This window comes from Denticeps clupeoides, chromosome 16 (genome assembly GCF_900700375.1).
Source record: "Denticeps clupeoides chromosome 16, fDenClu1.1, whole genome shotgun sequence".
Lineage (NCBI taxonomy): Eukaryota > Metazoa > Chordata > Actinopteri > Clupeiformes > Denticipitidae > Denticeps > Denticeps clupeoides.
This window is the reverse complement of record NC_041722.1, coordinates 7,290,319-7,303,307: the sequence shown is the minus strand read 5'-3', so window position 1 is coordinate 7,303,307 and position 12,989 is coordinate 7,290,319. Positions and strand designations below refer to the sequence as shown.

Sequence of the window (12,989 nt, the reverse complement as noted above, 5' to 3'; positions counted from 1 at the left end):
TACACTTGGACTTTTCAGCATGATTACATTTTGAACTTTAGTTATCAATGGCCTGTTTTAAGCTTCTTCCAGGTCATTAGGAAATTCAGCAGCAAACTTTCTATATTGGATCAAAGGCTGAAACTTTCACCAAACCAGATATCTCATAAAATGGCGCATCCTTAACTGGAATATTTTCTACAGGATATAAATACAGGATGTATTTATAGGATACAGGATTATAGGATTTTTAAGTATTAAATATTTATTTAGCAGTACTAGACATTATACATAGACATACTGCAAAACTCATTTCAATACATGAATTAACATTATTATAACTGATCAATTTAATAAAGATATATATAATAACATCAGGCTTAATTTTATAAACCCCTGCTAAAACAAATATTTAACTATCGGTATTTAACTATTAGTCGGGGTTCTTCTGTCCCGGGAAACCAGCACCTGTTCACTGGCAGGTCTGGAATGTTATCTCCGGCACCTTTGTGCAACTTTATTGCAGTCTCGCAGTTGGATTTAAATCCCTATAATCAACATCTGCTCCATATTGGTTTCAGAGCCGCTTCAATGATCTGTTTCTCTTGGTTGACAGTGTGGAAAATATAAAGTTCAGTGATATTTGCAGTGTGCGCAGAACCTCTATATGCCAACACTTTAATACTTATTTGGAGTGTGTTGCTTTCTTTCTCTTTTTTTGACATCCATTTATAATGGTTATTGTTGACTAGCAATAGAAATACCCTTTTCTTTGTAATGGTAGACGCTGACCTTTTTTAAACCTTTAGTGTTGTTTTTCTGTGGCAGTGGAAATGTCCGGAACATGAAACACATACAAACATCAAATACACATCTTAAATGCATACAATTGTTCATGCCAACATTTCCAAAATATAGAGGAATAACATGTATCACTTTGCATAGGGACACTTAGGGACACATTAAGGTTTCTGAATAAATGTGGGAACATTAGAAGTCACAAATATAAGAAGCAGTTAATCAACAATACATCATTATATGTCACCTTAATCTTATTCATCTTGGTTTTACTATACCTACACCACAGGTGGTCAACATGAAGTGATGTACAGGATGTTTTAAAGAGATTTTAACCCAGCACCATCACCATCATCATCATCATCATCACGCAGATCATTCATGATTAAGTGACCCAGGTAGTTTACCCTGCTAACAACAGTCATTTCTTGGTCATTTAAATAAAACCAAGGAGATTGTCCTCAGTTGTAGCAATCATGACAACAATTGAACAATTGCTGTAGACCAGCACTACGAAATTAGATTAGATTAAAGAGGACTAGAAACAGTATTCCACCCTGCTGAACCCCATTGACAACCCAGAAAGGGCTAGATAATGTAGAACTGTAATCAGGAATCTTTCAGTAAGTAACTGTAATCTATTTACACCTTTTTCTCCCATAACTATAATGGACTACAATTACAGTTTATAAATCGCCGTACATGTAACTTGTTACTTCACTGTGTGGGACCCTTTTAGGTAAGAAAATAATCACTGCATCCAGCAACACACCACAGGCTTCATTTATCAAACGTACGTACAACAGAATAATGTTTGTACAATAATTTCTATGCCAATTTGGTGATTTATCAACTTTTGTCATGAGTGTACAAATCTCAGGAACCCACACCAGCTTTCAGACTTCCTGTCAGTGCAGACCTGTGCTGCAGCAGAGGAAATCGAGCTGTTACAGAATCATAGCCAGTTTTAAATTATGTCAAGCAGCCAGCATTTCAGGTGATATTTGTTTTTAGCAACTTATCTAACTGTTATATATACTACATATATGCATGTATGCCAATGGCTACGATCATTCTTTACATGTGTTGTTTACTTGTGTCCTTATATTTCAAGTACATTGTGTGTAATTGTATACAGCAGCCAAACATGTACACATCCAGGATAAATGAAATCATTGTTTACTTGATGTAACATTGTAGGTTAAACAACAAAAAATGACAGTCATCATATTCAGCCACGACAGATGTTATCAGACATGAGTGGAGATATAACATCGCTGCATCAGCCATAAAACGTCATGGTCACCTTACCGGATGGGAGACTGAATACGTTTTTGCTCTCTGTGGGCCTGGGTGGTTTGAGCACTTCTTTTTCACCCAAGCGTAAATGTCATGGATCCGCATCCGGACCTGAGATTACTGTGGATTGTGCTCCCCAAATTCCTGAGGTTATTTGTTCAAATCTTCCCTGGATGTATCATGTCTATGCTGACCCACAACAGTGCAGCGATGCACAGCTCCAAACGCATCATCATGTTTACCGATGACACGACCGTGGTGGGTCTCATCAGCAAGAACGATGAGTCAGCGTACAGAGAGGAGGTACACCACCTGACAGACTGGTGTAAGGTCAACAATCTATTTCTGAACGCGGACAAATGAAGGAGGTGATTATTGATTTCAAAAGAGATTGGAGGGACCATTCTCCAGTGTTCCAGTGTTCCTCGTTGTTCATCTAGAGGAGAACCTCTCCGGGAATCTCAACTCCAGCTCAACAGCCAAGGAAGCCCAGCAGCGTACCTACGTCCTGCGGAGGCTGAGTGAAACCCATCTCCCACCACCCACCCTCACCACCTTCTATAGAGGGACTATTGAGAGCATTCTGACCAGCTGCATCACTGTCTGGTTTGGGAACTGCATCGTATTGGACTGCAAGGACTCTACACACCCGTCACATGCACTCTTCACAATCCTGCCATCCGGAAAACGGTACTGAAGCGCTCAGGTCCTCACTGCCAGACTCTGCGATTGCTTCTTTACACAAGCCATCAGACACCTGAACTGACACCTGATCTGTCTGTAATATTATCTATTAAAGCACCGTTAACTTTGTACATTTATTACTCATTTCACTAGTTCACTAGTGCTGTGTGTCTCATGGTTGTCAACATGTTTTTGTTAAATGCTACTCTTGAGTTTGACTGTGTCAAACACGTGCACTTTAAGTCAGTATGTAACTTTGTTTAATTGTTCAAATGTTACATGTAGCACCAGGTTCCAGAAAAACGTTGTTTCATTTCACCATGTACAACTTTTTCCGGTCCATGTGTATTATGTGTATTTCATTTTCTACGTCGGCACCTTGACAGCACAGTAAATCATTTGGAAGCTTATCACATTACTAATATATACAGAAAAATTCCTCATTTTTGACACCTGCCGTTCCTTCATGTACAAAGCTTTGGGGCGCGGCCATGTAAATTACACTTGGTTTGAGCCGCCGGATATATCAAGATGGACGTGTGCTACGCACTGATCAGCACAGGTACACCTTTTTCAGGAATCATGAAACCATTGTAAAATTGTACGGTGGTTAGTGTTTAGCCAAGCTGTTTCAAATTCATACTTACAAGACTAGAGGTAAAGAGTGTTGCCATCTCTGTCGGCAGGAATACTTGCCACCTAACTGTCATTGGGGAGGGCTGCTGCTTTGTTGTTTACTGTGTGGCCTGCTTCGGAGATAGTAGTGTTGTGTTCCACCCAGTCTCCAGAGACCCTCGGCCAGAACTGTCCCAGTGCCCCAGGCCTCGAACCACAGAAGGCCAACGCCGAACAAGAAAGTGCTCAGATATGGACTTATAACAACTAATCACACCATTATCTGCATCGGGATGCCCCACCCATTCATGAGGAAACGTGATCTCTTATCCAAGTTTTCCAACATCTTCGTGCATTGCCATGGTTTTCACTACAGCAGCTAAAGTGAGGTGGAGTGCCCACTGTTCATGCGCGCAGCAAGATGAGTTTTACATGGTCAGCAACAGACTCTATATATAAAATGAATTGCATTTTTTTATTCCAGTTATATGCATAGTTTTGAAGTACAGGGGAACTAAGGGGAGCTCAGTTTCACTGTAAATATGCAAATTCTCCATGAAAGCCTCAGCTGAGATGTGTAGGGGAGCTCTAAGAAACTTTTCACTTTTAATATTTTAATATATATTACAGGTAACATTCTATTTTCATAATTGTGGGATCATTTGCTCGTTGAATCCCATTTTCCAAAATGGCACCCCTGGCATCTCTGGCATCCCTGTGTGGTGGTGCTGAGGGTCCCGGTTGGTCCCGATTAAAAATCTCTCACATCCCTCCGCCTGGGTGTTGTCTTCAAACGGGCCTGTTATCACCGATGCCCTCTGCCTGGCCGCCATGACAAGCTGCTCCAGGCTTCTAGCCTGAGACACCAAAGCAGGCCTTGCATCAGCTCGGGACAACCCAAACATGATCTAGAGAGTGTTGCTGGGGCGTGGAAGGTCTGGACCAGGACTTGCTGCCACACTGACCTGAACCCAGAGAAGTTCCATTTCCATTTCCGGCATTTGGCAGACGCTCTTATCCAGAGTGACTTACAACATGCTTTCAAGTTACCATCGATGAAGAGATCAATTCCGGTTCACTAGGACCCCCAACTATGAATACAATCTTTTTATTCACTCTGTTGTAGATTCTGTACACAAGTTCGACAATAATAAAGTTACGAATTAATCTAAATATTCTTTAAAGAGGAAGGTCTTGAGCTGTCCTTTGAGTACCAAGCAGTGAACGGGACGTTGCTACAGATATCCACTGAAGCAGTATTTATTACCCAGAGGAGAAGTTCTCTCTCTATATAAATTCAGTGTTACTTCCTGTTAACGTCTGTCTGTTCCTGTCTGCTGAATGTAAAACAAAGCCAATCACGCACTGCAAGGCAGATCAGAGCCCTCTGTGGGGTCTGTATTGTCATCAGCAAGATCACAGGCAGTTTCAATCTTCTAACCCCTGTGGTTATCTGGACAGCTTCCTGTGTGCCGGGTGCAACCGCCTCAGTCAGGGCGCCGACACCGAAACTCTCTTTACCTGAGTTGGAACGACGTGCAGTAAAAACCAGCGATGGAACAGGGGAAGTACAGAGTCGGTTCTCTTGGGGAGGGTGTTGCACGCTTGACCTGTGGCCTTCTCTGTTGAGTTCTGAGCAGGGCAGTGCAGCAGTCAGTGGGAGGTTGGTGGGGAAGTGGTTAGACACCAGGGTCTTGTCTGGAGACAACTGCATTTAGATTTATAGCATTTATCAGACGCTCTTATGCAGAGCGACTTACAATCAGTACTTACAGGGACAGTCCCCCCCCCCCTGGAGACACTCAGGGTTAAGTGTCTTGCTCAGGGACACAATGGTAGTGAGTGGGATTTGAACCTGGGTCTTCTGGTTCATAGGCGAGTGTGTTACCCACTAGGCTGCTACCACTCAACTGCAGTCAACTAACACAAAGCAACACCTTTTTATTATTTCTACAATACAGACGAAACGCATTTCCAGGCACGGTGACACCAAACACCAGCGACCACGTCGCGTCGCAGGACGGAAGCGGCGACAGGGGGAAGTTCGCGGGGCGGGGCCGCCGATTCCTCCACCCAGAAGCCCCGGTACGAGCCCGCCGCCGCACGGCATGCCCGGACAGTAGCCGCCGACATGGTGTCCCGCTCGGGGCCGCCCTCCGGCCGCCTCGGCGCCCTCGTCGTGGCCTGGCTGCTCTGTCAGGTAAGGGACCGGCGGCGGACGCGACAGGTGGATGTTTGTAGAGTCAATAGAAGCACCGAGAACCGGAGCGACGGGTCTTAAATGTCAAAAAACCTGAAATATAAACGCTGAATATTGTTCTTATATATTAGTAACAAGTGACTATTGAAGCCTTGTTACTTTGTCATTTGATACAGTGAGAGAGAGAGAGAGAGGTCCATTTATAAGCCAAGTTACAACCATGTGCATCTGTGTGTGTGTGTGTGTGTGTGTGTGTGTGTGTGTGGGGCACCACAATAAGTTCTGCATTATTACTGTTGCCTTTTTTTTTTCCATGATGCGGCTCGACAGAAACCAGAAGTGAACATTATCTATGCAAATATTTCAAGGTTCTGCTTTATGGGGTCCATTGTGATGCCCGGTGCACGTTCTCTGATTGTCCTCTCGGCTGAACCGAGACAGGGCGTCCAGCTTTATTATAACTGCCATTTGACCTAAAATGAAGTAGTATTTCTCATGCGCTGAGCACCGATCTGCTTCCTCTACCCTCCAACATACATTTACATTTACATTTACATTTACAGCATTTATCAGACGCCCTTATCCAGAGCGACTTACAATCAGAGTTACAGGGACAGTCCCCCCCCGGAGCAATTTAGGGTTAAGTGTCTTGCTCAGGGACACAATGGTAGTAAGTGGGATTCGAACCCGGGTCTTCTGGTTCATAGGCGAGTGTGTTACCCACTAGGCTACTACCACCCTATTTGCAGGCTACTACAACAACTTGAGGTCCCTCTTTCACCTCTGGTGACACAAAAGAAGGGTTTATTTTGTAATCAGACCTCTCACTTGTCACGAGTCAAGCGTCATGACAGCATATTGAGAATGCAGGACCAATCAAGAGCATATATCAGCACTGTTGCCTCCGTTCGGGCATGTGGCTGGAAGATTTGATGAAGACCCGTTTAAAATTTTGGGCAATATTAATATTTGCAAATGTTACCACTTTGAAAATCTGCAGTAATCTCCCTGATAGTCATGAACAGCTATTATGTAAATGTGGTGATCGGTCAGAGTTCTGCACGCAGTGCGTGTTTTTAATTTCTCTTTTTACTGTACGCTCAGTAATTAAGGCCTGAGGAAAGGACAAAGCTTTGCATGAACATCTCATGGAAATAGAAGAGCACTCATCTCGGCAACTGCCGCTTAGGAGCTGAAAGGAACATTGTGACGTAGATATCTACTCATCTCGGAACTGTCTCGGAACAAGGAAGAGGGGAGCTTTCCTTATTCCCTTTGAAGGCTACTGTTGCCTGGAGATCTGCGGCTTATTATTTGGGAGAAAAAAATGCTCTTTCTGTTATTTGACGTGTCGTTGTTCATATCATAAAAATATCCATCAATATATGAAGTAAATATTGTCCATACTAAGCAGAACACTTTTCCTCTACTGTTGTAACGGCAATGGCAACGTACAAAATTTGTAGTTTGTTGGCTGAACATTTTTTTTTGTTGTTTCTCCAGTACTCCAGGCTTGTGGTTTTGCTCTGTGGAATGTGCCTGCCACTGTAGTTCATTACTAGTTTACAATGCCGAAATTCAGAACCGGACCTCTTCTGTTGCTCATCTCATTCCCAGTCATGGACAAATGACACGGGTCAAGATTATTGCGCTTTTTTTTTTTTTTTTTAATGAATTCTGCATGTTAATTCCGCTCACAAAGAGCTGCAGTCCTGTGTAAATGTGAGCACATTCTTCGCTGATGCTCAATGCGCTCATTGTGTAAAGAGAGACGACCGTGCTCTCATGTTCCGAAGCACCACGACTTTCAGTGGCCATTTCGCATGTTGGAAAAAGTCAAACAGTTAAAATCAGATCGCTGGTTCCGGGTTAAAGTCCTTTCATGGACTGGTGATTTTGTGCCAGGAAAACTTCCCTGTCCTTGGAGCATCGCTAGATTACGTATTTTCTGAATAATATTACTCATTTACCATGGCTGATCTCTGTAGAATGTGGTGAGTATGGGTTTGGGGAGGTGCACCTTCAGTTTCGTCCGAAGGTGCAGGCTTTGGTTATGTAATTTAACTACAAAATCCTTTTTATTGTAATTAGTTTACTGGAGGAAAACATACAATTTTAGTTACATCTGAATATTGTATGCAAAACCTTGCCAATATATTCAATGACAGTGCTTGAATCATTTGTTATTTGTATCAGCCGAGTTGATCCGAGTTAAGGATCTAGGTAGGGCTACACGATTTGGGGAAAAAGACATATTGCGATTATTGAGATCAATATTGCGATATGCGATTGCGATATGATAAACATACAAACTACTTATAACCTGAAATGCCCAGTGCTTTCAAAATACAATATTATACAAAATTAAATAAATCACAAAAAACTCTTTTACATTACTGTCGAACGACAAACCCTGGTAAGGCTAAACGACTGTTTTGATTATATTTGGCCATTATAAAATCCCGTATTATAGTTCTTACGTTTAACCAAAATGTTGTTTGGAGGCTGACTTGAACACAGGGATGCATAGCTTTGCTAGTTTAGCTAAGGTTAATATTTGTAAACAGAGGTGAATTTCTTTAGGAAACCTTCAAAGTTTGAGAAAAGTTAACTAAACAGCTAAGAACAGTCTAAATAGTTAATGCCTACGTTTAGCCAAAACGTTGTTTGGAGGCTGACTTGAACACAGGAATGCATAGCTTCGCTAGCTTAGCCTATCTTAGCCTATCTTAGCTAAGGTTAAGACTTATAAAACGGGGATTTTATAATGGCCAAATATATTAAAAACAATTGTCCAGCCTTACCTATGAAATGTAATCCCTGGTTTGGAGCATACAGCGGTTTGTACAGCCCCAAGCAGCACAAGAGTGAGGCATTTTTATCCACTTCTCTCCATAGACATGTGTATGCTTCACGCCACAGCAGAGCCTCTCGCAATATGGCGGCAACGTTGACGTCCGATGCAGCGCGTCATGCGGCGTCTAACCATATGTCTCCGAATCGAATGTCATGTGACCAAATACATCACATCCGACTGAAGTGAGACTCGCAAACTTTGAGAGAATGAGAGAATGGATCGGATATATTGCCGATCCAATCCATGTACTAATCATTTAAATCGCAGCTTTTTGCATTCATGTAATCGCACAGACTGACATCGCGATTACAATTGCGATTAGATTAATCGTGCAGCACTAGATCTAGGGGTCGGCTGAAAATACCCCATTTAGGGCCTTAAAAACCATCATTAAAGATTTCTAAGTGCAATAAAAAATTAACCGGCAACCAGTGCAGTGACACAATATCTGGGGTAATGTGTAGGGCTGAAATGATTATTCGAATAACTCGAATGATTCGATTACAAAAAAAGTGAGTGCCTCAAGGCTTCGTTTAATTCGTCACAAAGTCCATCTTTTATCGTATCGCTCCCGCGGAGCTATGCAGTGCGGAGCTTGGCAGCACCAGAATCATTGTTCTACACGGACTGTTTTAACTGAAGTGCATCTTTAAGGAATCGCAAGATTTAAGGAGGTGCAATTTATTTTGAACTCTATGGCAATGGCGGAAAATTAAGATACCGGTGTGCGTAAAAGGCATAAAATGTCTAAAGTGTGGGACAACGTAGTGCAGTGTATACACTGTAAAACGGACCTGGCATGCCATAAAAGTACTTCTCCAAAAGTACAGCACCTTAACCAAAAATATCCTTGTGTAAACTGCACTTCTCCAAGCAGACTCGGAGCTTCTACAAGGTATCATATTTTTATGATTGACAATTAACATTAGTGCTTCTTAGAACGTACATTATTTGTAATTATTTGTGTTATGAGTCGATAGTGACGAGGCATGATAAGTAGCAAGAGAGCACACACACGCACACACACAATGATAGGTTAAATCTCAAAACACGATTTTTTAAGGATCACAATATTGATAGAGTTGTTTAAAAACGCAAAAGTATGATTTATCTGATTGCTCGATTAATCGATAAAAATCGACAGAATACTCGATTCCAAAAATATTCGGTAGTTGCAGCCCTAGTAATGTGTTCTCTCTGGTTGAAGTGAATGTTATAATCGATGCATCAATGCAGTGCAGAACATAATCAATTATGAAAGTGAAGTGATTGTCATTGTGAAGCACAGCACACGGTGACACAACGAAATGTGTCCTCTACATTTAACCATCACCCTTAGTGAGCAGTGGGCGGCCATGACAGGCGCCCGGGGAGCAGTGTGTTGGGACGGTGCTTTGCTCAGTGGCACTTTCTGATTACGGTCCTCAGTGGACTGAGACAGAACCAGAACCAGCCAATAGCACCACATAATCAGTTTAATTTTTTTTATTAACTTCAGTCAATGGTCACATTAAACAAGATGTAAGTGCAAAAGGTTATGGATCCAAATCTAATGGACTAATCAATCCAGGTGGATTGTTGGAAATTTGCATATGAGAGGTGGAAAATATTTAGACAATAGACAATATTTCTATGCAATAGCTTCTATCCACAGGCCACCAGACACCTGAACCCGCAGGAAATTTCCGCTCTGGTCTGACACACACACACACACACACTACCTCGGTTATATTGAGTAATATTATCTATCTGTCATATTATCTATTAATGCACCATTTGATTTTGCACAGCAGTCTTTGCACTGTTTTTACTTTGCACATTTATTAGTCATTTCACTTGTTTAGCGCTGTTTGTATCATTGTTGTCTACATGTTTTAGTTAAATGTTACTCTTGAACTTTCTGTCTCCTGTTTGCACTTTATGTAGCCCCGTTTGTCTGTGTCACACGCTTGCATTTTATGTCAGTATGTAATTAAAAAAATTACATGTAGCACCAGGTTATGGCGAAACGTTGTTTTGTTTCACTATGTACGGTCTAACGTGTATACAGCTGAAATTACAATAAAATCAACTTCAAGAAGAAAGCATGTTCGACACTGACTGGATTTACTAGATTTAAGTATTATATTTAAGTAGCAAGTATGTGAAAGGTAAAAGCTTGGCTATGAGTAAAGTTTATTTCTTTTTCTTTTTGACACATTCTTAGGTGTCATAATAAGGCACTTATTACAGTTACGCCGCTCCCTTTGGTGCTCATTGGTGCTTGAATTTTGATACAAATTGCTTATTTTGGCGGGGCTTCTTTAGAATTTTAGTGACAGCACCCAGCAGCCATGTGTCTCCTTTTAAAAGTTATATAAATACATGTTTATTATTGAAAACATATTACTTTGTGACTACAATTCACAATTAAGACTTGTGGAATGCGTGACAATGCACTCATTGTAGTGATTATCTATACTGAAGTGCAAATTTCCCAATACATTTCTAAAAACAAATTTACAAGAAACAATAGCACTTTCTCCACTATTTAATCTGTTGCTGAACAATGACTAAAATAGAACTACTCTTGGGTTTGAACCATGCCTGGTTCCATTTTTACACTCTCCTCAGAGCCAGGGGAAATGGGTAAAGCCCTGGCTGGGCACGACTGTCTTCCTGTCTCGGAGTGACGGCCTGGGGCTGCAGGGATACTGATAAGCCTTCAACAGAGCGGCTTGATGGTCATAGCAATGCAGACGTGTTCAACACTCACTTCATCTGAAGTGGGAGGGAAGCCAGTGTTTCCATTTAATGTGGCAATTACAGTGCCCTCATCAGTATGTTATCAGTTGGGACATTGTGGATAGAAACAGGCATTTTTAAGAAATACATCACACCTTGCACCCAGTATTCAATGACTGCCATGTCTGGGGTTAGATTAATACTCAGAATTCTACCTCTGGAGCCTTATTTGCATGAGCTTTGATTATCTGATCTAAACACAAAAGTTACCCAGGTTGTCTGTATGACAAGACCTTCATGCCGTTAGGGCCCTGATGTGTGGTATACTATAGTGCTGTATGGTTATTCAAAATATGTTGCAATGCTCTTTGAACGTTTAAACACTGAACTCTTTGTAGAACGTAATGAACCCATTTTCATTTGCAAGCAGCTATATGGAGCCAAACTCGGATGAGAGATTTCATTCTCTGGTGGAGCTGGAATATTTAATCTGACAGGGCAGCAGTACCAATGTGCTGGGGGCACTGTGACAAAGCCTTACTTTCAGAAAGTCTACAACATTTTAAACATAAATTTATTTAGTCAAATAGGTGTACTCATCTAGTTCATCTGGAACACATTGAATTTATTTGACAATATCTGTATCTGTGGTGCACGAGCTGAAAATGATCTGAATATACAGAATAGCTTCCATTTCCCTGATATCGTCAATAATTGTGTCTTCTGTGTCTTATGATGGAGATTAAATTCTGCTTCATCATGAATGATTTTTGTATTAATACTCTTACCATACTGTTGATGTGAGGATTATTCTTTTATTCTTTTCTGCTGTAAAAGTATATGGGCCATTATGTGTAAGTCAGTGGAAACCATAAACCATAAACCATAATCGTGTCTCTTTAGAGAAGCTTCAAATGAATTGTTCTATAAAACATTCATGAATATATGTAAAAAAAAATTCTCATGCCATTATTTACAACTATTTCACTCTATTCACTATATCTCATTTTTTACAATTAAATATACCTCACCAAAGCTGCTGGTCCATCTCTGATTGCAACTTTCTACTTGACCTCTATGATCGCCACTTGCAGATATGGTTATAATCATTTTACATACAATAAGAAAAAAACCCAAATTTCCTGATCTGCGCATTTGACTGTAAAAGGCAAACCACTTCTATTTCAAGAGATTTCTCTCAAGCGTTTCTCTTGCAGAGCAACCTTCTGTTTCCTGTGCATTAGCTGCCTCTGTCTTGAGGACCTCACTTATAACTAATAATTAGTGTCTGCAGGAACAGTAAAAAATTGGATTCAGGCTGGATTTTGTCCCTGCATTTAAGGCAGTGGTCTTCTTTTTACAGTCTCAGTCTCCAGCATCATAGGTTTGCTGCCTTGAAAATTAGGCACATGCCAGTACAGCAGTAACATTGAGGCATCTAGATACATTTTTAGAATCAAAGATTTTTAAAAAATCTATTTGGCTTGTACCTAACTTAAAATAAAAAAAAAAACTAAAATATTGAATACCTATTTTGATCTGTGTTTGAAAGGCAAATATCAGAAAAAAATTATGGTGTAGCTGCAAATGTTCCAAGCTATAGTTCCCTCACTGACTATCCTCAAATGCTTAAGGGTCATGGCTTCCAGAGCCCAACAGCTTTTTTCTTGCCAATATTTTGACTACATATTGACTAGTTATTTTAGTTATTTAAGCAAGTTCTTTGTCTTTTGAATTACTTGTAACTTGTAATGGTTATTGTAAAAATGTACTCAATACCAATATATTATATGCAACAAAAAAATGCCTCCAGAAAGTCATAGCAGCAGCTTT

The 12,989-nt window shown here is 40.8% G+C and overlaps 1 protein-coding gene across 3 annotated transcripts in view; it reads left to right on the top strand.

Moving 5' to 3' along the window:
• Positions 1-12,989, top strand: part of ptprja (protein tyrosine phosphatase receptor type Ja) — a 76,561-nt gene that overhangs the window by 35,814 nt on the left and 27,758 nt on the right. For all 3 annotated transcript variants that reach the window (XM_028956912.1, XM_028956913.1, XM_028956914.1), the window contains one exon: positions 5,337-5,575. In XM_028956912.1, coding sequence (XP_028812745.1) covers positions 5,507-5,575 — 69 coding nt within the window. In that variant the 5' untranslated portion in view covers positions 5,337-5,506. The remainder of the gene's footprint in view (positions 1-5,336; positions 5,576-12,989) is intronic.